Raw genomic sequence first — 23899 nt, forward strand, 5'->3', positions numbered from 1 at the left:
AAAGGAAATAAAAATGACTGCAATAGCTATGGGGGAATTAGCCTGCTAAATGCAGGATACAAAATATATGTAGGAATATTAAAAGAGAAACTAAACGTGTTGTAGAGGGCCAACTACTAGTTGATATTATTATTATTATTACATGACACCTTGATGGAGTCCAAAGATTCATCGAGGGAGGGCGCCTACTCTACAAATCTCTATCTCCACCACTCAAATCCACCAACTACAACGAATCGCAACTACCATCACATCCACACGAATGCCATCTACCCACCACCACTAGTATTTTCATGGGATTCAAACCTGCAGCCTTTTGGCTGGAGAGTGGATACACTAACTACTTGGCCAACCAGGCCAGCAAGCAATATGCATTCCAAAAAGGCTGATCTTGCATAGATTCAATTTTAATTCTAAAAATATTAATTGAAAAGTGAAGAGAACTTCAAAAACAAATCATTAACAGACAAAAGTTATTTAAAATATTAACCAATCTAAATATACCAAACCAGCAGCTCTTACAGTCTATTCCAGAAATAGACACAAGAAATAAAACAGCAGCCAAATTAGAACAAACATCAGAATGGAAAGACATATAAAGAGGAAAGGATGGATGTAGCCTATCACCTCTGCTTTTTAATATATGAATATATATAAAATTATAACAATCTGGAAACAGCATAACACATTTGGTAAATAAATAAACCCACAAATAAAGATATATACACTATTATTTGCAGAATATCAAATTGTATTAGCTACATCAGAAGATGATCTAGAGATCAATAAAATCATTAAATGAAATATCAGAGCAATATAATACAAGAATATCAAAAGTTAAGACAAAACTAATGGCTTTCAAAGAAATAACCCAATAAGAAGTAACATAGTGACAGATAATAAAATATTAGAACAAGTAAATACCCGTACTTTCAAATACCTGGTACGTGACATCATATGAAAATGAAAAAGATATAGACATTATATGTAAATGGTATAATAAATATATTTAAACAACAAATTTACATGATGACCATACTGATAAACTTTAATGAATGTACAGATATTTTGTATGTACAGATATTTTGTACTGAAATATCTCTATAGAAACTGCTTCTATGGAGAAGGCGAGCTTCATCCTCCCCAAAAAAAGGTGTTTAATGTCAATACTATGCTGTGCCAGACCAGACTTTTCTCAACTATACTTGCATAACTCTTACCAGGAATACTCCATATGGAAATACATCTGTAATTCTCGCATTCAGTTTTATTTCCATTTTTATAGATGGTAATATGAGAGCTCTATTCCAATCATCTGGAATTTGACCCTCGACAAGGCCTTCTGAAATACACAGTGTAACCACTGTAAAACGTTTATACCTCCATATTCGAGCATTTATGATTGAATTTCATCTACTTCAGATGCTTTTCCACATTTCAGGTTTTTGATGACTTTTTCTACTTCAAGTATGGATATGTACAAGGGTGGTCTGAAAAGTTCTCAGCCTAACAATGAAAAAAAAGAGCTGCAAAATACACCTCTACAGCTGCAATCACCTCTTGATTTGAAGAAAAATGCTGAGTAGCGAGGAAGAGTTTTAGTTTTGAGAAGAGATAAAAGTCAGAGGGAGCCAAATCTAGGGAATAGGGTGGATGTTCCAATAATTTATAGTGCAGATCCCTTAATTTTCCTATTACAAAAACACCTTTGTGGGCAGGTGCATTGTCCTGATGAAAGATGATTTTTTCTTCTGCAACCCGGGTCTTTTCTCACAAATCTTTTCATCTAGTCTGGTTAAAATATACATTCATTATATGTAAATTGTATAATAAATAATATATGTAAACAACAAATTTACATTGGAATAATATTCCCCAGTTACTGTTTTACCCTTTTCAAGATAATTAATAAACAAAATGCCTTTAGCATCCCAAAACACCGATGCCATGACCTTTCTTGGCGATGGAACTGACTTTGTCTTCCTTGGCACTGAACAACTGTCATGGCTGTTTGGATTCTGGTAAGAAATAGTGAATCCAAGTCTCATCCATAGTAATAAATCAACGCACAAAATCAGTTTTATTCTTGTTAAAATGCTCCACGGCACTGTTCAGAGATTTTCATGAGAGTGCGTTTTTGATCTGCTGTGAGCAAGCTGGCATCCATCTTGCACAAAGCTTTTTCATTTGCATTCTTCCTGCAAAATATATCCTACATGTTCTTTTGAAATGCCTATAGTCTCAGCAATTTCACGCACTTTGACTCAGTGGTCATCCAATACCATATCGTGCACTTGATCAATGATTTCTGGTGTTACACTTTCTGGAGGTCCTTCATATGGACCATCTTCAAGGTTGGTAAACCCACGTTTAAACTCGGTAGCCCATTTCTTAATTGTCGAAAACGAAGGAGAAAATTAACTTTTATGAACTTCGAATGAATTTCTTTTGGAGTTAAACCTTCTTTTACAAAGAATTTCATAACTGCACGATACTCAATTTTATCCATTTCAAGGGATGCAGACAACATTTTTGCTTCAGACAGCTGTATAAAACACTACTTGATAGAATGACTTGCAATTTCACATGGATGCTTATTACAGATGTACCAACTTTGAAGAAAAAAAAAGAAAAAAAAAAAAATCTTACCAGTAGTGTTGCCATCTATGGTCGAGGCCAAGAACTTTTCAGACCACCCTCGTATTCCTTGCATTATTATGAAAGTTGAAACCAATCCCGACTCACCTCTTATTGCATGAGTTGTTTAGATGAACTGCTGCATTATTAAGGTAATGGGACTTGCTATAAACTATTTTTACTCACCTGACCAGGTTTCCTAAAACATGTTTTACAGTAGGTATGATCGGTTCTGATGGATATGTCTGAATATCAATTGTGAACTGTAAAATTAATTTCACACCATATTCAATGCTTATTACATCCACATACAACCTACAATGAGGAGAAAAAAAAGAGAACTCAATTATATTCAATGTTAACTTTTGAAATATAACTGAACATAAGTATTTCTCTATTACCACAGAAATTAGATGATACTTACTCAAAAGTGAAATGAAATTTCACTTTTGAGTAAAATTGTTAAATTATTTCTAGTATACCCTACACAGAACAAACAAAACTATAAAGACACTCTCTAAACAATATTTCTAAAGGTAACAGAAATAGTTTGCTAGAGAGCTTCTTATAGAAACACTGCCCATAGGATTTGGAATCGACTTTTTAGTAGTTTGTTATAATAGTGGTTGCTAAAGCAAAAGTCAACTATATATATATTCATATTTATATATACTGACTTAGATCCGAGAACTAGAAAAAACAATTAAATTTATTCAAAACGCAACATGTTTCATCGGATTATCCGACTTCTTCGGGCGTGGGAATAGAAAGCAAATAAAAAACACTATAAGAAACATTGTATCACTATAAAAATGACTATCATAAAATTCAGTTAGCTTTGAACTGCTACAGTCCGTGTTAAGTTCTATTGTTGGGCATCTGCGTATGTCTGACTTCACGAGTGTGTCAATATCGGATAGCAGAACTGAAAGAGTCCGGTAGATTATAACTAAGGTTATTATTTATATGATGAGGGTCCATAATAATTTCCTTAGATTCGATTATGCAGCGTTCTATCTTGTCATAGCATATATGAAGGTTTGAAGTTGTTGTCCAGTTAATCTCATATTGACGGCCTTCATCATTTGTGTTTACTGAAAACAGTAAACACAAATGATGAAGAACGCCATCCTCCTACGTCTGGAAGATGGCATTCTTCCAGACGTAGGAGGATGGATTTTTCTGTTTGGCCATAGTATTGTTTCCCACAGTCACACATGATTTTTGTACACTCCTGTGAATTGTAGATGGTTGTGAGCTTGTTTGTATTTGCTTAAAATCGATCTTAGTTTAGGAAGAGTAGAGAAGCAGGTTCTTATGTTGATCTTTCGTAAAATTCTTCTTAGTTTTGTGGTGTCAGATCCTGAATGGAGGATTTTCTAAGAAGTTGTTCATTCAGAATCTAACATGAAAATTCTAACTAATTTAAGATAATACCTGCACACCAGCAGAAAGTAAGAAAGACCTTGTTTGTTGTATATGAGAATGTGCATTAATATGTGTAATGAATTAGAAATATTTGTTGTCAAACGGAAGACTAGATTAGAGAATTATGTCCAATTAGTGATGCTATGAAAAGGAAATATTAGCTTAAATTTGTGTCCTATTAAGCTATCTAAAATAACATACGTTGCCAGACAGGTAATGAATCTCTAATTGTATGTGACTGAAAATGATAAGTGTATTTTGTTTAGTAGATAACCTTAACTGAGAAAGCAACAAGTTGTGTAATATGTACTTTATGAATAGCATGCATGAGAGGATCTTAATTTAGTGTGATATTGTCATTGCTTTCCATTGTTTTTGTATGATTAACATTTTGATCTGTCTAGGCGAATTTGATTAATTTAGAATTGTTTAACTATCTCAGCATGAGATTTAGAAGTTTTAGTATTTTGATTCAATTTAGTTGTACTTATCTTTTAGTTCCAATAAACATGTTTTATTGCATATACCTGAGTCATGCCTGAATTCGAGATATCAATTTACCACTTATGAAATTAGAACCTTAGCGGGAGAAATTTTGGATATTGTTAGATACTGAATGCAGAACTTCTTGACAAGTTATTCATTCAGGATCTTTACATAATCATGTAAGCTTTACAAAAATAACAAAGAAATTTGCATAATACCTGCTTACCAGCGGAAAGTGAGAAACACCTAAGTTGTTGCATGTGAAAGTGTATATCAGTTTATGTAATGTATTGGAATTATTTATTGTCAAACTGAAAGCTGAAATCAAGAATTATGTCAGATTAGCAATTCATGAGGAATAATGGCTTAATTTATGTATTATTAAGCTATCATAAAATCGTAACTCGCCAGGTAAGAAATGACTAATAGGATCAATGGTCACGTCTAAGCCGCAAGTGCCTGTTGTAACGTGAAGGCTGACGTAAGCGCCTTTCCTCGAAAACAACACCTAATAGCAAGGTGGGAAAGCAAGGGATCAACCTAAGGGCGATGTAAGTTATGGATCGTGCGAAAAAACAATACAGAAAAAGAGGGCACTGAGAAAGAATATTTAAGGCAATATGCGCCAAGCTCCAGGCTTTTTTTCTGTTTCTTCCGGGATTTTGGAGATCGAAGACGCTTGACGAGTGATCGGAGATAGGACAAGCCGAGGGTGCTATGTCAACGGACAGCCGACCGTATTCATGACTTGCGCTGAGAGGTATTCCATGGAGACCCATATGAGAATCAATAGCTCGTGCAGATATGGTGGTGCCAAACGCTGAATGACCCACCCGAGCGAGCGGAGAAGGCCTGTAGTTCCAACCATTTCCTGATTTGTGTCCGGTAGCAGAGAACGGAACAACTCAGCCACGAGATCTGACCCATAACCAGCCAAGACGAAGGATGACCCGAGCAACACGTGGCAGCTAATAGACCTTCGGAGGGACTTACTAAAGTAAAGATCCTTTTTTTTGTTATATATCTTGAGATTGTTTGAAGGTAGAATTTGTGTCTTGATAAAGCAAGACTGAGGACTTTTTAGAGAACTTTAGAGACAGGATAGAGTAATTAATACAGCCAATTCTATTAGACAAAGAATTGTATAGGATAAATCTCGAATTTGTATATGATTGAAGTAGTGAAAACCCTTTGTTAATTGAGTAAATTTAACTAAGAGAGAAATGAGTTGTGAAATATATATTTAAAGTAAATGTGAATGAAGGAACTCGACTTGAGTGTGACATTCTTTATTTATCCATTTGTATTACATGATTTTGCATGTCAGTTTATGTAAGAAGGTTAGATTAGTATTGAACATAATATAATAAAATTAGTTTAATCCTTTATCCAAGTGTGAGCAAACAAAGTTTGCGCCTGAAAGTATCTTCAGGACTGGGGTAAGGTGGTACAACACCAGGGCAAATCGTTGCAAAGGCAGAGCAAGCTACCAACACTCCTGTCAGTATCTCCTATAATGCAAAACACATCTCTGTGCGGATATGTCTAATGTTATGCATTAAGGGAAGGGCCACTACCCAGACTAGTTTCGACCTTTATTGAGGTCTCTTCAATGGGAGTCCGGCCCAAGCTGAGATACCAGGCAGAAGCATTCGCAGGTCATCTCTACCTATAGGAGTTGCCAAATGGTGTGCCACCCTTTTTTAATAAATTACTCTGGATTTAGAGAAAGATGTTGAAAGTTTATTTTTCACTTGGTTAGAGTATAATAAAATTAGTTTAATCCTTTATCCAAGTGTGAGCAAACAAAGTTTGCGCCTGAAAGTATCTCCACCTTGCAAAGGTGGAGCAAGCTACCAACCCTCCTGTTGGTAGCTTGCTCCACCTTTGCAACGAGTTGCCCTGGTGTTGTACCACCTTACCCCAGTCCTGAAGATACTTTCAGGCGCAAACTTTGTTTGCTCACACTTGGATAAAGGATTAAACTAATTTTATTATACTCTAACCAAGTGAAAAATAAACTTTTAGTATTGAACAGTTTGTATAGCTTAGCATAAGACATTCACTTAGCTAGCAATTCAAAAGTTTTGATAACTTAATACAAGATTTAATGTACCTGTCTTTTAGCATTAATAAACATGTTTTGTTACTTGAATCTGAGTCTTGCCTGAATTCGAGGTGTCAAACTACCACTTGTGAAAATAGAACCAAATAGCGGGAAGGAGTTTAGATAATTATATAATTGAGATTAGATCTTATGTCACGACTGCAACGTACCGAGATCTATATACTCATGTGTGAATTCTAGATTAACGCATATGCCTAAACCTTGGAATATTTCCTTGTGCGTGAATTATATTCTTGTTATAGGAAGCTGGCTGGCACAGTTAAAATATAAATTTGCCAGTTTCTGAAAAGGAAATATCCCTAGGAGCCAAACTGGGTTATATATTAAGGAGAAAGATAAAAAATTAAGGTAGAAGGATATAGAGTAGACTGGTTCAATTTGGATCATACTTAAATATGTACTCTAATAAACAGTGCCTATTTTCTTATACAATGTATTGTAACTACCTAAATGTTCATCCAAGAAATTAAGCTTCCCTTTTTATACTCGCCGTATAAGATGATCCATGATTTCGAGGGGTTTTCTGTAGTATTTGAAAGTCGTCTTACATGCTGACATATATGGTACTTAAATTAAATTAAAATATAGCAAATAAAATTAAAATATATGCTATATTTGAATTTAAGTAATTTTTTAATTTCAGCCTAGCAGTTTTTAAACCATGAACATGCAACTCTATACGTAGAGGGATTCTAATTTAAGCATGTGCACTACTGTTTTTTTTAAATTCAGTTCTGTTGTTGTTTGTTTGTTGTACTGATGATGTCTTATAACACATAAGAAGAAATATTTACATAATAAAAAGTTATTTACTGTGGTATATGTGTTATTCTATAGTTATGAAAATACATAAGCATTTTCATCCATATATAAGCTTTCCACATCTCCAGCTGGATAAATTTTATTAAAATTTAGTGCAGTAGATGGTTATTATAGCTAATGTCACTATAACAAACTATGGAAAAGTCCCAACCCATCTCAAAATTCACAATAGCCTTCATGGTAGTGAACTAACTTTTCTAGCCAATAACATCATCATCAGTTGATAAAGCAAATGATAAGAAATAGTGTATTTTTTTTATTTATTTTTTACGTTGTCCAAAAACCCTGCTTTAGAGACCAAATACGGGCCTTTTAACCACACTACCGGCCAGGATGTATATATACGTCCGAGTTTCCATGGATGCGAAGTGCATATTAAAATTGTAATACCATTGATATTACACTGAAATATATGATGGATATGAAGCGTATGAGGATGCGTATTTGATCCACAATGGCCGGTAAGGTGGTTAAAGCCACTTTATGCCTTCAATGAACAAGCCAATAGTCTCACACCAGGCAGCAAAATTCTACTATCTAAAGACAATTATAAACATCTATGTAAATGGCAGGATTTGAGACTCCAAGCCTGTTGGTTAGGAAGAGATTGAGAGAGAATATTAAGAACTTGGTCAACCAGGCCAAGGATTCAGTTGACACTAGAATGTAGTTCCATTCTAGTTTCAACTGAATCATTTTTGGCAAAATTCTGTATCTGGCATGCATAAGCAAAAATGGATCAAAATGTCATAAACATGCTGTAACTTTTAAGAATTCGTTTTTTTTTTTTAAATTTAAGCAAAATACCATAGTTCTTTGAATAACATATTTATAGATAAAAAGAATATGTGAACTCTAATTCTCATTTACATAAGATATAAGGTCAGCATTTTTTTGTTTGTTTCTTGTAGTTAAACTAGTTTGGGTTTTGAGACTGCATTAAAACAAATCATTATAATTTGTTTGTAATGGCCAAATGAATTTATTTATTTATTCGTATGGGGTTCCCCTTTCTCCCCCATCCCTTCTGGGGGGGACAGGTTGAGCCCTCCTAATGAGGGATTTAGGCATATATATTTTTATGACTGTAAATTCATGTGTGTTCACGGGGCTGGTTTGCCTGTTCTGAGGGACAAAAAAAAACCCTGAGTTTCTGGATGAAAAACCCTCTACTTCCATATGAGACCAGCTAACTCACCTTTAGTCGAAAGAGACCAGATAACGATGAGAACTGAACCCAGAGCTTCGTCTACTGACTGAGCTACAGAAGCTCACCAAATGAATTAAAACAATAACATTTGCTCCACATTTTTTTGTTATAATTAGAGTACTTTAATGGCAAATATTATTCAAATGATGAGAATAATTTCTTTCCGACTTCATAAAATTTAATGACATTTGGATTAGAATTAGTATTAAAATTTTCTCAGAATGCGAGAATAGCAAATATAGTCGAGATACAGGACTGTTACTTAATAAAAATGCAAAATCCTGATTGTTAAATTTAAAACTGGTATTAAAGCTTTGAATGAAGTTAGCTACTATGCTCCTACTGAGGATTCAGAAGATGAAGAAGAGAAAGAATGCTTTCTTAAATAGTTACAAGATTACTCACAACACTATGCAGTTTTAAGAAAGATGATGTAACAGTTATTTTAAGGAATTTGAATACTACGGGTTAACGCTGATTCCAATTACTGGGCAGGAGTAATTTGACTGTCTGGAATTGGTTAATTGCAGTGACGATGGTGAGAGACTCCTCCAGTTGAAAACTAAATAGAATGAGGATAACCAATGCCATTTCAAGCATAAGGATATTTACAAGTACACTTGGACTCTAATCTGGTGGTATTCACAAGAACACGGTTGATTATGTTCTGGTTAATATTAAAAGTTATGTGCAGAACATTAGGACATATAGAGGTGCAGAGATAGGATCTGAACACTGCCTTGTTAAGAGCACATTGCAGTTGAAGCTTAGAAAATGTACTTAATGACTTAAACGCCAACCACTGTCTCTTTTAAAATTGAAGCGTTCAGCAATACTGATAATGCTGGAAATTGCCAGGACGAACTGTAACAGCAACTAGATTTGATCCCCACGACTTCTGGTTTTCTCGAGAAACTTGTATGTACACATATGTATTAAAATTTGTCATTTCAATTAGACCATCTTGCTGAAGCAGAGGCCAAAGTAGTGTGAGACTACCAGAACCCCTTTTACCGGATGTCCACAGGTTGTACTGCACAGCAAACACAGCTTGCTGTGGTGCTCATATAGCATCCATAGTATCCCTGGTGTTCAAGTTCAGATCCTTTGGCTATTCTTTTTCTTCCCATATTCTTTGCTCTACTTCTCTTTGAGTCTTTTACTATCCTATTTTCCAGACCACCATCACTGGGATCCAATATCTTGTTTGTGTTTGCTGGCTAGTGGGCTTGTCAATTGATCCTGGCCAGGCCATTCAGGACTGCTCATTTTGCTGACACAGAGGCCAAAATAGTGTGAGGCTACCAGACCCCCCCCACACACACACCAGATGTTATACTGCACGACAAACCCAGCGGCAAAGCATTAGATCCCAGTGATGATGGTGGTCTGGAAGATAGGATAGTAAAAAAGACAGTGGAATGTGTTACAAAAAGACATAGGCCCTGAGTGAGATGAATTGGCATTCACTGGCATGAATCAGCAATGTACATTCAGGATAGACCTCCACGACTTCTGGTTTTCTTGAGGAACTTGTATGTATACAAATGTATTCAAATTTGTCATTTCAATTAGACCACTTTAATGACATAATCTGGCAAAATGAAATTATATCTAACAGCAACTAGATTTGAATGTAACAAACAGTGACACAATTCCCAAACACACCTTTTTTATGCTTCAACTTTAATGTGTACATTTGTGAAAGTTTACTATATTTTACATCATTCATATGGTATTTGAATACTATTCACAATGAAGTATAATTTAAATGGTATTACATTTTAAATTTCTAACACAAAGACAGTTTTGAAAAAGAGAACAAGTAATAATTTAAAAAATACAATTATAATTTTAACAGTCACCAACAGAGACCAAACATGTAACATTTTCAAGCTATTTCAGAGCTCCAATAAGAGGGATTTTGGTTGCCCAGTGAGTGACTGATGAAATTCAAGATATATTAACTACTTGGGCAACCACTGACACTTGGCAATGTCTGTAGAAAGTACTACAGGCTCACTTACTGATAATGCTCAACTTAACAGTCAAGACCAAGTCTCTCTCTCTCTCCTCAGACTGAACCTTACTCCTAATCGCATGACTTCTATAGTATCTTCATTTTCCAGAAAACTTGGCATCCTCTTTTGCTCAAGATGTCACTTTTCTTCTATTCAGTTGCCTTCTCTGTGTAAATTTCAAATCCATCCAACCTTGGAGTAACGCTCTTGCATTAGGGTTGATGGACCTAAGACTGTTCTAAAAATTCCCGTAGTTCAGAGAGCAGTTTGGTTCAATGACCTTCTTTCTCTCAGACTCTTTACAGCCATTCACTGGCTGTAAAGAGTCTGAGAGAAAGAAGGTCATTGAACCATTCAGAAAAAAAAAAAAACTGTCTCATAAATGGTGAGTTTCTACACTGTTTCTCTTCTACCGATATTTCCATTGGTGCTATTCAGCAGGACTAGCACCCATTATGCCCTCCATTTCTATTAAACCTACAGGATTACGAGTAAAAGCTGCCCACCATGCTTGAATTTGATACTCACCAAACCTGTTATTCCCAATTTTTTTTTTTCTTCTTTTTTTTTTTGTTAAAAAAAAAAAAAAACTAACTTAGTTCTGTGGAACTGCCTTCCCCATGAAGGACTATATCATCCAACTCTTTAAGAAAAATATCAACAGATTACTTTGCTCTTAATCCTAGCCCAAAAACCATTTATTTGCTATAGGCCTTATATGTGGGAGTGATACAAAAATGATATATGTGGAGAAGATTTGTGAGAAGTCATTAAAATAAAAACTCTATGGAAGGAATAACAGTAGCTAAGGGGAAATGAAATTGTGCAAAAAGTTCCTTGCAAATCATTTTCAGTTCTCTCAAAGAACAGAAAATAAAATACAGGAAAGCTAAATTGTTAGTTTTAGCTAAACAAAGATCAAATTAAAATGGTATACAGATGGACTGAATGAATGATCAGTTTAATTGAATAATTGCTGACAATTATATTTATATTCTAAATTAAAATTATGAAAATGTTAACAAACTTTTCTTACAATGAAATACTTACAGTGCAGCTTCCATCTTTATAGAATGTCTTATTGTAATATGCTCAATATCTAAAATAAGATATTCAGCTCGCTGGACAGTGAATGAAATATCTTCTAGTAGCTGAAAAATGTACACAAAGTTTATTTAAATTCATTATCTAGTTATATCAATTACTTGTTGAAAATTTCTTAAATTATTCACTTTCACATAATCTTTAATTTCTAGTCAAGAAATTGATTATTATTATTATTTATAGGTACAGCAAGGAATCAAAAGACTTATTGTGGGAGACCCACTCTATCCATTAATACAATACCTATCATACATCTCCTTAAACCTACTCACTATTGGGGCACTCACAACCACTTCTGGCAATCCATTCCACTCATTTACCACTCTCCAAGTAAAGAACCTAGTATGCACACCATTACTAAATATTCTTAGACAACTTCCCAGTGTGACTCCTTGTTTTTACCCTACTCTCCTCATGTATTGAAAAATTTCTTCTACAAGATGATTTAAATAAATTGGCAGTATGGCCAGAGAACAATGGTTGTCAATTCAGTGTTGTAAGATGTAAGGTAATGCACTTCAGGATGAAAAGATTACACACTTCATATCATATTGATGGTACCAGTTTACAGGAAATTGATGAGGTTAGGGATCTCGGGGTTGATGCTGGATAGCGATTTGAAATTCAGAGGATGTACTGCAAGAATTGGCAAAATAGCTCAGAGTATTACTTGGATGCTGAAGAACATAACTTATAAGTTTCTATCATATCCTCCTCTCCTCCTCCACCTGTCAGCTAAACTCTGCAACCCACACATCCTCAATCTATCCTCAAAGGGAACAGTCCACAGACCTGTCGCCAGCTTGGTCACTCGCCTCTGAATCCTCTTCATCACCTCCTGATTCCCAAGAACCGCATATGACCAAATCTGTATAAAGTAGTCAAAATGTGGCTGAATCATAGCCTTATAAAGAAGGATAATAACCTCCCTATCTTTATTTTTCAATATGTTCTTCAGCATCCAAGTAATACTCCGAGCTTTGCCAATTCTTGCAGTACATCCTCTGAATTTCAAATCGCTATCCACCATCAACTCTGAGATCCCTAGCCTCGTCAATTTCCTGTAAACTAGTACCATCAATATGATATGAAGTGCATAATCTTTTCACCCCGAAGTGCATTACCTTACATCTTGTAAATGTAAGGTGATGTAAAATATCTACATCACCTTTATCAACTATTGCCATCCCTAGTTTGCGTTATCGGCAAGCAACTGAATATTCCCCTTCAAATCTTCACTATATCATTAATGTACAAATTAAAGAGTAGTGGTTCTCGTATACAGAGCCCTGGGGCATTTCTACTAGTTACCCTCATTTGCCTTGATTCCACTCCACCATACACCACCCTTTGATGTCTGCCTACCAGTTCTCCCTCCCACCCCATCCATGTGATCAGCTTCATATTCATTGACATTTGCTCCAACTTGTAATAGTTTTCCATACGGCATTCTGTCAAATGCCTTTGCAAAGTCTAGCAGTATCATGGTGTAGCCATTTCCTTTATTCAATTCTGCTGTCATCTTATTATAAAATGTGAATAAATTACAGAGGCAGGAGATACCTTTTAGAAAGCCAAGCTGTCCAACTATAAGAGTATCATATTCCTAACCACCTATACCTGAATTTTATTTTTAACCAACTTTTCCAATATGTTTAACCACCACTCCACCAGAGATAATAATTGGTCTGTAATTTGCTACTTCTATCTTGGAGCCACATTTATGTAATGGAACTATCTTACCCTCTTTCCACTCCCTTTGAACCTTGCTAGAGCTGAGACTTAGATTACACAACTTCATCAGAGGCACTGCCAGATCATCCGCACAGTCTCATAACACACAAGCTGCATACCATTCGGACCTACTGATCTAAGTTGCTTTCTAAGTTGTTTGTATTCACAATGATATTTTTCAGTATACTACTGAGTACTTTGAGTTCATCTACCTCAAGGCTCAAATCAGTTTTGGTCACCTCAGTAACTGCAAAGTCACTACCTGGATGATATACTCTTGCAAAGCGATCGCTTAGTAAGTGAACTATTTCTTCTGCTTCTGTCATTTTTCTACATCAGGTAAAGTTATCTTTCCATAATTATTCTTCCTCTTCTATGTAGTGAAAAAACTCTTTTGGATTTTCTTTGGCCTGCTTTGCTAATTATCTGTCATAATCTGATTTAGCCTTCCTTACTACAGTAATTACCCTTCTTGCTTGTGCTTTATACTGCTCATAGGCATGCTGATCACTTTGTTAATATTCCTTTCACAATGCTTTCTTTTTTTTGCAGCTTGTGTGTTAATATTGCTAGTCATCCACTTAATCCCTACTCAGTTTATTCTTCTGACCCTGGGTATGCACTCTGATGCTGCCTCTCTCTCAGACAATCTTTGACCAATTCCCATGCATTAATGACATTAATTCAATGTAGTTTCTTATGCCATGGCACTGCTCCAAATTGCCTTATAAGTTTGTCATAATCACCAGCTTTGTAGTTCTGCATAAACCCCCTTTCTTGACTAAAATTTCCACATGTTAAGCAACCTTCTAGGACAAGACTGAATTGGCCACTTTCCCCGATTGGAGGTAGAGTTGCTACTGCAGTTATAGATAGATCATCTGATGCTATTACCAGATTCAACACCTCAAACCCCTGGTCCCTTCCATCACATGCTATTTCAGGTAATTATCCCTTAGTAACTGTATAATTTTGCTATTTGCCTATAATAAAATTAGCTTTGCTATTTGCCCTTTCCTTCTTCCAATTTGTATCAGCATAGTTGAAGCCTGCCATGAAAATTGTTTGGGCAGCACTCTTGCTAATCTACTGATGCATATTGCCCACATCTTCTTTTGGACCCCCCCCCCCAGGTCTATAGCAGCAGCAGCCAACAATATATTTTGTCCTATTGGCCTCTATCTCGCACCAGACAGCCTCAAATGAACCATTTCCATTAGATCTAGGATCTTTCTTAGATTCTATTTTTGTTGGTTGCGGTTCTTCAGCTATCATTAATAATACCTCCCCTCCTGCTCTATTTCCTCTGTCTTCTCTGAAATACAATATCCAATACATCCTATCCCTGTAACTACATCACTGTCTGACAATGATGTGGTTACAGGGATTTTTGACCAAGTTGAGCTGACCAATGCCCAAAACACCTTTCCTTGTTCCTTGATTTCTGATACTTTGGCCGTTTGTGTACATGCATTTCAACAATTCCCCCCCCCCCTCCTTCAGCTCACAGTTACCCTTACATAATGTCATACAGTTGTCATGCATGCAATTTAAAAAAATAATAATAAAAAATTGAAGATTGCAGATTTTGTGATTATCATAACTTTTTTTTAAATACAAATTCATATATAACAGATATATACAGTTTATAATAGTTATAAACTGCATCTAATAATAAAGTAATAGGACTTGACTTATCTAGGCACTGTCAGCCTGGGGGGGGGGGACTTTTGGCCTTAAGCACCACATGACACCATTGGGTATAGTCCTCTGAAACTATCTGCCACGTTCCAGTCTCTAGCCTGACAGCCTGCAGATCCTCCTCCTCCTGATTCGCCCATCTCCTTCTTGGTCTCCCTGGTGGCCTCCCTAATCGGGGTTGGGCCTCCTACACTTGTCTCACAGTCCTTTCGGGGCCCATATGGTGCAGGTGCCCCAGTCACTGAAGACGCCGGGCTCGCAGCTCCGTCAAGACATCTGCCGAGTTGTACAAAGCATGTATGGCAGTGTTAGACCACCTCTTCCAAACTCCATCTGCCATGACCCCTCCATAGATACGTCGTAGCATCTTATTCTCGAATACTTTCAGGTGGTCGGCTCGCTTCACCGTGAGAGAGTCCATGCTTCGGCACCATAGAGGAGAACAGGTCTGATCAAAGTCTTGTATAGTCCCACCTTTGTAGTCCAAGACAGTAAACGAGGTGAAAAGGGGACGCACTTGGTAGTAGGCCACATTCGCAGCATTCACCTGACTCTGGACATCAGCTTCGTCTTTGTTGTCTTCAGTCACAATAAACCTCAGGTACCTGAATTTTGTCACCCTCTTAAACTGAGCAGCTCCCTCTAGATCTTGAGCAGCATAGCAACTCATGAAAAGGTACTTCGTCTTCTCGGCATTTATCTTCACGCCAAAGACATCTGCAGCTTCCTCAATAGCAGTAACCAGTGCCACTGCATCGTCCCGTTAGTGCGCCATGACATTCCTGAAGAAAGATATGTGTTTGGTCTCTAGAGCAGGGTTTCTGGATTATGTAAAATAAATAAAAATTACAAAAAAACATATATAAAATTGATAAAAAATGGGAAAAAAATCCTTAGCCCACCCAATGTACTACAGGTTTACTAAATAACCTTTAGTGGATGGAAACACCACATAAAAAATAAACAAAAATTATTTTTAATTATGCACTTTGTGCGGTCATCGTCAAATTAATCAACTTTGATAGAATACATTGATAGAAAACTATAACAGCTTTTAAAGGTTATTGTGCAAAATAATCTACTAATTGTGCCCAAATTCCTGCAATTTGGGCACAATTTTTGTATCAAATAATATATTGGTATTATCTTTACATTTTAATGAATTAATGGTCCAAATAATCTTTTTAAAAAAGAATCAGTGAAATTAATTTTCAGATCACAACACTGTTAGTTTTTCCCATTACACTGTCTGCCTTTTGTCTCTAGGACAAACTGAAACAGATTATTAATCCTATAAATTAAAGATAACAAGAAATTATATACTTGGTTTAATCCTTTATCCAAGTGAAAGCAAACAAAGTTTGCACCTGAAGTATTTTCAGGACTGGGGCAAAAAGTATATAGAAACTAATGATTTCACATCACTTGCCTTAGTATCCTGTAATGCAAAGCATTATACATACCCTTAAGGATACACATATCCTTAAGGGTATGTATAATGCTATGCATTAAGGGAAGGCTCCCACTGAAGAGATCTCGATAAAGGCCAAAACCAGTCTGGGTAGTAACCCTTCCCATAATGTATAGCATTATACATACCCGTAAGGATGTGCGCTTTGCATTGTGGGATACTAAGGCAAGTGATGTGAAGTTATAAGCTTCTATATACGAGTTGCCCGAGTCCTGAAAATAGTTCAGCTGCAAACTTGTTTGCTTACACTTGAATAAAGGATTAAACCAAGTATATAATTTCTTGGTATCTTTAATTTATAATTTTTAAATTATTAATCCATTATAATGATTTTGCTGGGCAAGCTAATGAATTTCTAGATAAATAAAATTCCATCTGATGATACAGCGTTGCCCGTTTATATGCAGTGGTGAGATATAAGGGGCTTGCGCAAGCCCTTTGTTAATTTTTTCTCAAATTTGCAAGCCCCTTGTTCTTCTTGTTTAAAAATCTTGTAGAACCAGAAAATACCAACACGGAATGTATACGTGCTACTATAATTGCTACTTTAAATTCATAGGGATTTTCTGATAAGTATATAAAAAATCATTTCATTGCATTTTGTTCTGATGGAGCTAGTTAATGTTAGAAAACAAATCAGGTGTTGCAATCAAACTTCTACAAAAATTTCCCAACGTTGTGATTTGGCATTGCACTCATCGTTTACACTTAGCATTAGACGATTTGATAAAAATCATTAAAGAAATAAATCATTTTGAAATATTTATGGATAAATTATATGCTTTTTATCATCAATCACCAAAAAATCAACGAGAATTAAATACGATTGCAAAAGACCTTGGTATTGAAATTTTAAAGATCGGCCGTGTGTTTAGACCACAACGGGCAGTTTGCAGTTTACGAACGCTCTTGCTTTGTGGAGAAATTACCCAGATTTATGCAAGCATTTTGCATCGAACGATAAATATAAGGGCTTTTTAAACCAACTTCTCAATTTGGAATTTTTAAAAGATCTAGCATTAATGATTGATATCCTACAGGAATTACCATATCTGTCAGAAGCTCTACAAAGTCGCAATATAAGTATTATAAGGGCTAAGTTAGGCCTTTTTTTTTTTTTCTTGACGATGCGACCCCTTTGTTAAAATTTCCATAGCTCACCACTGTTTATATGGGAGTTCACGGTACCATCTAGTCCCCCCCCCCCCCCGAAATTTTATCTGGGCTCCAGAACCGGCATAGGCTGACGAATGAGACCTATGGCTGGGTCAGTATTCCCGACTATAATCTGCATGTGTCCTCTGACCGGTTTGCCTGCTTGCGGGATGAAAAACACCATATAAACTGGCAGAAAAAACCCTGCTGTCCACGCCCAAGCCCGGCTAACTTGGCTATGGCTGAGGAAGGAGTATCCTTGAGCTCCTCACGTTGTTGACGGGAATCGAACCTAGGACACTCCTTCCCCAGGCATATGGTTGCGAAGCGCAAAGCCACTAGGCTAACCGTGCGGACAATTTCTAGATGCATGAGATGAGCATATTGTTTTTCTGTTTCTCTTGATTTTTACTATGTTTGCTCTTTAGTAAGATTTTTGAAGCTACTACTACTGTGCAAATTTTCTTCATACCCAAATTTCGGTCAACATGGTCTTTCTGTTGATATATTTAGGTCTTGTGCTATCATTTTAAGTTAAATCTGTTTATTTTGTATAAAACCAAGCCCTCACAGTATCAATAGTGTTCCTTGGATGGAAAAACCTGGATTCAGATTCCATCTGAGATGTGATGAATCTTTATCAGCATTTTAAAGCTGAAGGTGAATTAGCCAGTCTCATACAGAAATGGCAGGATATTCCTTTCTATAAATCCCTAAATATCTCACAGTGCATTACTAATTCAAAAATCTGATCAATTTTTAATAAAGGAACAGGAATGTCCCAGGCTAGTGTTTAGGAACCATGAAAGAAAAGATGAGAGTTGATGCAATTCACAATTGGTCTCAGTGGAACATCTCTTTTGTGTATTTTAGGTAAGCTATAAAAATTAGAGTTCTACCAAAATAAGTTTTTCAATTTCTCTATGTTAAATGTTCCTTCTGCCTATAGTCAAAAATTTATCTTTAAAGCCCATCAGTTTTGATATTAGATCTTTATTCACGAATGTTCCACTAACTGAAACTCTTCAGTTATTATCACAAGACTTTCTATCCAATGTAATCAAGAGAGCACCCAAAAGATTTCTGAATTTATGATGCACTCTGGATATTTTAGCTGGAAAAAGTAAATCTACAAGCAGATAGCACAGTAATGGGAAGTCCCTCTCCCCTACTTTAGCAAACTATTCAAAACACTCAAACAAATGTCTCTTCTATCCATCTTTTTTTGCATACACTGTGTTGACTAAATTTCTGCTTATATCAGAAGATGATCTTACTTGGAGTACTCGTAATAAAATGAACAACCAGATTAAGGACCTTTGCAGCTGGCTTAAGGAAATTAAAGACTGAACATCATCGAAACAACTATTTTCCCACACATCTATAGAGCACTCAGAATTCATAAAGAGGACATCCTATTATGACCAACTGTAGATGTGAAGATTCTCCAACACAAAACTTTGCTTAATATTTACCAATGAATCAAAAGATCTCATTAGCAAAGACACCATTATGGATCCTACAGATATATTAGTAAGATCAGATGTAACAAGTCAATTTACTAACATATCCAGAGAAGCACTATTATTGCAACTAGAAGAGCTATTTCGAACAGATATCAATAAGTCTTTTCAATGTCTAGATAACATCTTCTTTCAATTCAAAAATAATTATTATAAGCAAAAGAATGTATTATCTAGACATATTCAGAAAAAAAGCTAATAGTGTTTTTGATGGTGGTGGTGAAAATGACAATTTGTCAATTTCGCCTCATCTAGGTAATATATGAGAAGCTGGCCAATGATGAAAAATACCACACTAAGTTCAAAAATATGGCTATGTTACATTGATGTTATTTTATTTGGCTGGCCATGTTCCAAAGGAACACTCAATGAATTTACCATTCAACATCTTAAAAGCAGCTTAAACTATAAAATTCATTCTACAGTGGGGGAAAAAAAAATAAAATAAAATAAAAAAGACACTTCCATTCCTTGATATGCACATCATGGTTTGGTCATTGAAGAGAACAGATAAATGAATGTTAATCTGTTCTGTATAGTGAGAATTTACTATACATGATGCAGTTGGTGAATGACAGATGGATGAGGTTGCGTGGTGAAGGCGGAGAGTTGTAGAGTGGGTGCCCTCCCTCGATGAGTCTTTGGACTCCCTGGAGGTGTCAAATAATAATAATAAAATTCAACACTAATAGATATTTACATTCTACTTTTCTCCATCACCTTATCTAGAAGCGAGATGTCACAAAAACTCCTAAAGACAGATCATGTACAATAGGTTAGTGATAACAACAAAATGAAATAAGAACTATATTATCTCAGAAAATGGATTATCTCTTGTAAGAAATGACTACAGTATTAATGACATCCTATGAAAACTTCCAAATGACTCCCCAAATATACAAAACATAAATTATAAGGGTACAATCACTTTACTGTATATCAAGAACATCACAGATAAAATAATCTTAGAGTTGCTAATCTCACAATCTTGAAGCTGCTCCAAAGAAATAACGAATTCAACATTTTCCTGAAAGTAGCTTAAAATTCATTTTACAGTATAAAATGAAGAAAACTAGCAACTGATATCATTAAATAATAAATTACACAACCACAGTAATTAACTTTAATGAAATGAAAGTAGATATTTCGTACTGAAAATAACAGTACATCATCAGTGTGTAGAAAAAAGCAATCAAAGGAACTGGATTACAAAGTACATACAGCAGTCGGTAGTTTACCAATTAAAAACTGTTGCTGCATGCTAGAAATTAGTATTAATAAATAATATTATTAAAGATATTATTAAACAACTATTTTTGATGGTTATATAAGATAAGAATATCCCAAACTTTTGGGGGAGAGAGAGACAATTGTTCCAATTCAGATTTGGCCAATGTGAAATGGCTTCACAACTTTCTTTGAAAAGGCGTTCATATTTAAATCTGCATCTATGGGGAAGACAAGCTTTATCCCACTGGATACCTTTTTTAGTGTCAATACTATGTTGTGTCAGACCAGACTTTTGAGGTTTCATGTATTCTATATAATATTGATGGTTCTTTAATTCTTTTTTCTACAGAATGGCCTGTTCGTTCGAAGTATGTTAGATTACATTCACACAGTATCTGGTAAACGCCAGCTAAGATAGAGGTGCCAGTTTGTCTTTGTAGATGGCAACAGATGAGAAATTTTGTCGATCAGAAAATATATGGGAATGAGATGATACTTCTTCAAAATTCTACCAAATGGTTCTGAGATACCAGAAATATAATGGATTGGAACCCTGCAGTCTGTTGAAGAATCCTGAAGTGTTGGAACATCACAGTCCATTATCTGCTGGATTTGATTACGGCTGTAACCATTAAATTCCATTAACTTTTTGATAGTGTGAGAAGTTCTTGTTGTAAGCTTCAGAGAGAGAATCACACCTTATGTGCTCTATCTATTAAGGACTTGATACTATTTGGTAAACCAGGATGTGCATTTATTATACTGATGGTGCAGTTCTGTTCAGTATTTTCATTAGTGGACTTTACCTTCAATGCTGGTAACTAGAACTAAAGAGCAGGGGGGGGGGGGTGTTTGAGATTTCCTTAAAAAAATTTTTTTAAATATTTTCAACAACCTAAAATTCATTATTTTGACTACAAAAATCATTGCAATTTTAAAATATTCTGATACATGAGTGTCATGTGGATCCCAATTTTTGTGATTATAAATGGATTAAAGATTCCATCGATAAAGAGGCTACCCTCCCTTTTTTTCATTACCAGCCAACAAGCATTATAAATGTGTGGTATTCTTATTTGACTATAATGTACATAAACTATTACACTTTTTTATAATGTTAGTCAAGTGGCTTTTTATTTTATAGTCCTACATGTTTCGCCGATTTTTCTATCGGCATATGCCGATAGAAAAATCAACGAAAATTACCAAAATCTTAAAAAAACATGACTTGACCTCCTGTTAAAGACCATACAGAAAATTGGCATCCTTTATCCACTCCACTAAAGACACCACTTCCCCTAGACCGACCTGGTGTATACCAGGTCCCTTGCAGCTGTAAACTTGCTTACTTTGGCCAAACAGGCAGGACAGCGAATATCAGAATTTCGGAACACAAGGACTACATCCGGTTTCACAAGTACAGCCACTCAAGTCTTGCAGACCATGCTCTGGATACACGCCACAGAATAAGGCAGAAGAAAGCTACAATAATACATTGTAGCAAGTCCAAATTTGAAAGACTATTCATGGAATCAGCCTCAGCCCTAAGAAACTCTCCAAACCTCAACAAATTTGGTTGCATGAGACTGTCCCAAATCTGGGAAGCATACATCAGCAGACCTTCAGCCCAATGGTCAAGAACACCTACATAGCCCACTAGGGGGGTACCATCAAGACTTTTAGGAGAACAATAGCTTCCTCACTTCATTCTCAGTTACTGTGTTGTAGTGCATATGTGCACGTGCCTTTTTTGTAAGTTCCTTTTGAAGATGGCAACGTGATTGCTGAAATATTGGAAATATTTATTAAAGTGTTATTTAATTTATATTCTTATATACATTGTCAATTCCTTAAGTGATTTAGTAATGAATTTAAAGATTATAAAATTTAAAATAATAAGTTAACCACAAACAAAAAAACAAAAAGTAGTAAAAAAAACAGCCAGCAATATGATAGTGTACTGGCCGTTTTGGTGGTGCCGTTTTGTTATCAGATGAAGGATAAGAAAGTTTATCCTCATATTAATCAGGTAAATCTAATTTATTATTCTTTCAAATTTAAATTTTAATTAATAAATAACCCATTAATGTAATGCCTACTAATTGATAATAAAAAAAGGGTAGCTCCTTAAACAATAAAATGTAGTTTTATTTATAATTATTAATGCAAATTAGAACAAAATTTAAATATTTAAAGATATACCTGGTGCAATATTTTAATGTAAAGTAATTGTGTGTTTGTAAGTGTAAATTAGTAAACAGTAAATAAAAACATTAAATTGTCCACGTGTCCTGTGTCTTGAGACAGTTTCTCTTTCTTGGAATTCTGATGATGCAACTAGCATGCTCTTCTTTGTGTCTTATATACTTTTTAGAAGAATTTATCTTTTAAATATTGTTTTTTCTTTATACAAACATGAAAATCACTGCACTTTATTCTTTGAAATTTTTACAATTATCAATTTTAAATCAGTTTAAAATTGATAGTTACTGATTTTTCTCCAACAAAAAATAATAAATTCAATATAGAAAAAAAACGTTTTCTAGTGAAGCAATGAAACCAGGTGGCATCTAAATAAATTCAACAACAGTTTTCAAAGGAATGTTTTCATTATGAAAGTGGTTGGAAAATTTCTTTCCATTTATCATTAAAAGAAGGATAATCTTTCCAAAATGTAATTTTTTTTTTCTGTATAACTTTTCATGTAGAAGAATTTGTTAAATAAATTACCTTGGTCCATGATTTGTGCTAATGTGGATATTGAATTTATGATTGACAAGCTAGTGATGACATTTTCTATTCTACAGGTTTCAAATTAGATCTTTCTAAAGGTAAATTAGAAAATTCCAAAGCTTCTGGAGTTTTCTAATATTTCAATATTCCAATAATCTGAATTTTTTCTATATAGTAATGAATAAAATAGTATTAATTTTATGTCAATATGATTGGAGATCAATAATCATTTGTTCCAGTACCCATGAAGAGAGAACATTTTCAATTAATACTTGGGTTTAGATTTGGAAGCAGGAAAACTTTTTTTCTTCTTGTCATACAGCATATTTTTTATTGTGGTTAAGCAATCTATCAAAATGATTATGTTTTGTTGTATAATAGCACAAGCAAGAAGTGTAACTAATATGGTAAGAAAGGCTAAATTAGATTTCGGGAGAATTATTATTATTATTATTATTATTATTATTACGGGTATCTCCATGGAGTCAGTAGACTCATCGCGGGAGACCCAAACTA

The 23899-nt window shown here is 35.1% G+C and overlaps 1 protein-coding gene across 1 annotated transcript in view; it reads right to left on the reverse strand.

The window, feature by feature from the left end:
- The window catches only part of LOC150101390 (uncharacterized), a 164291-nt gene that overhangs the window by 31719 nt on the left and 108673 nt on the right, over nt 1-23899 (reverse strand). The window contains exons 7-8 of the mRNA XM_090400134.1: nt 11783-11883; nt 2824-2952 (exon numbers count right to left, since the gene is read on the reverse strand). Coding sequence (XP_090256260.1) covers nt 2824-2952; nt 11783-11883 — 230 coding nt within the window. The remainder of the gene's footprint in view (nt 1-2823; nt 2953-11782; nt 11884-23899) is intronic.

This window comes from Typopeltis vanoorti, chromosome 11, assembly GCF_054136105.1.
Source record: "Typopeltis vanoorti isolate ZY-2024b chromosome 11, IOZ_Tvanoo_1.0, whole genome shotgun sequence".
In the NCBI taxonomy this organism is placed as follows: domain Eukaryota; kingdom Metazoa; phylum Arthropoda; class Arachnida; order Uropygi; family Thelyphonidae; genus Typopeltis; species Typopeltis vanoorti.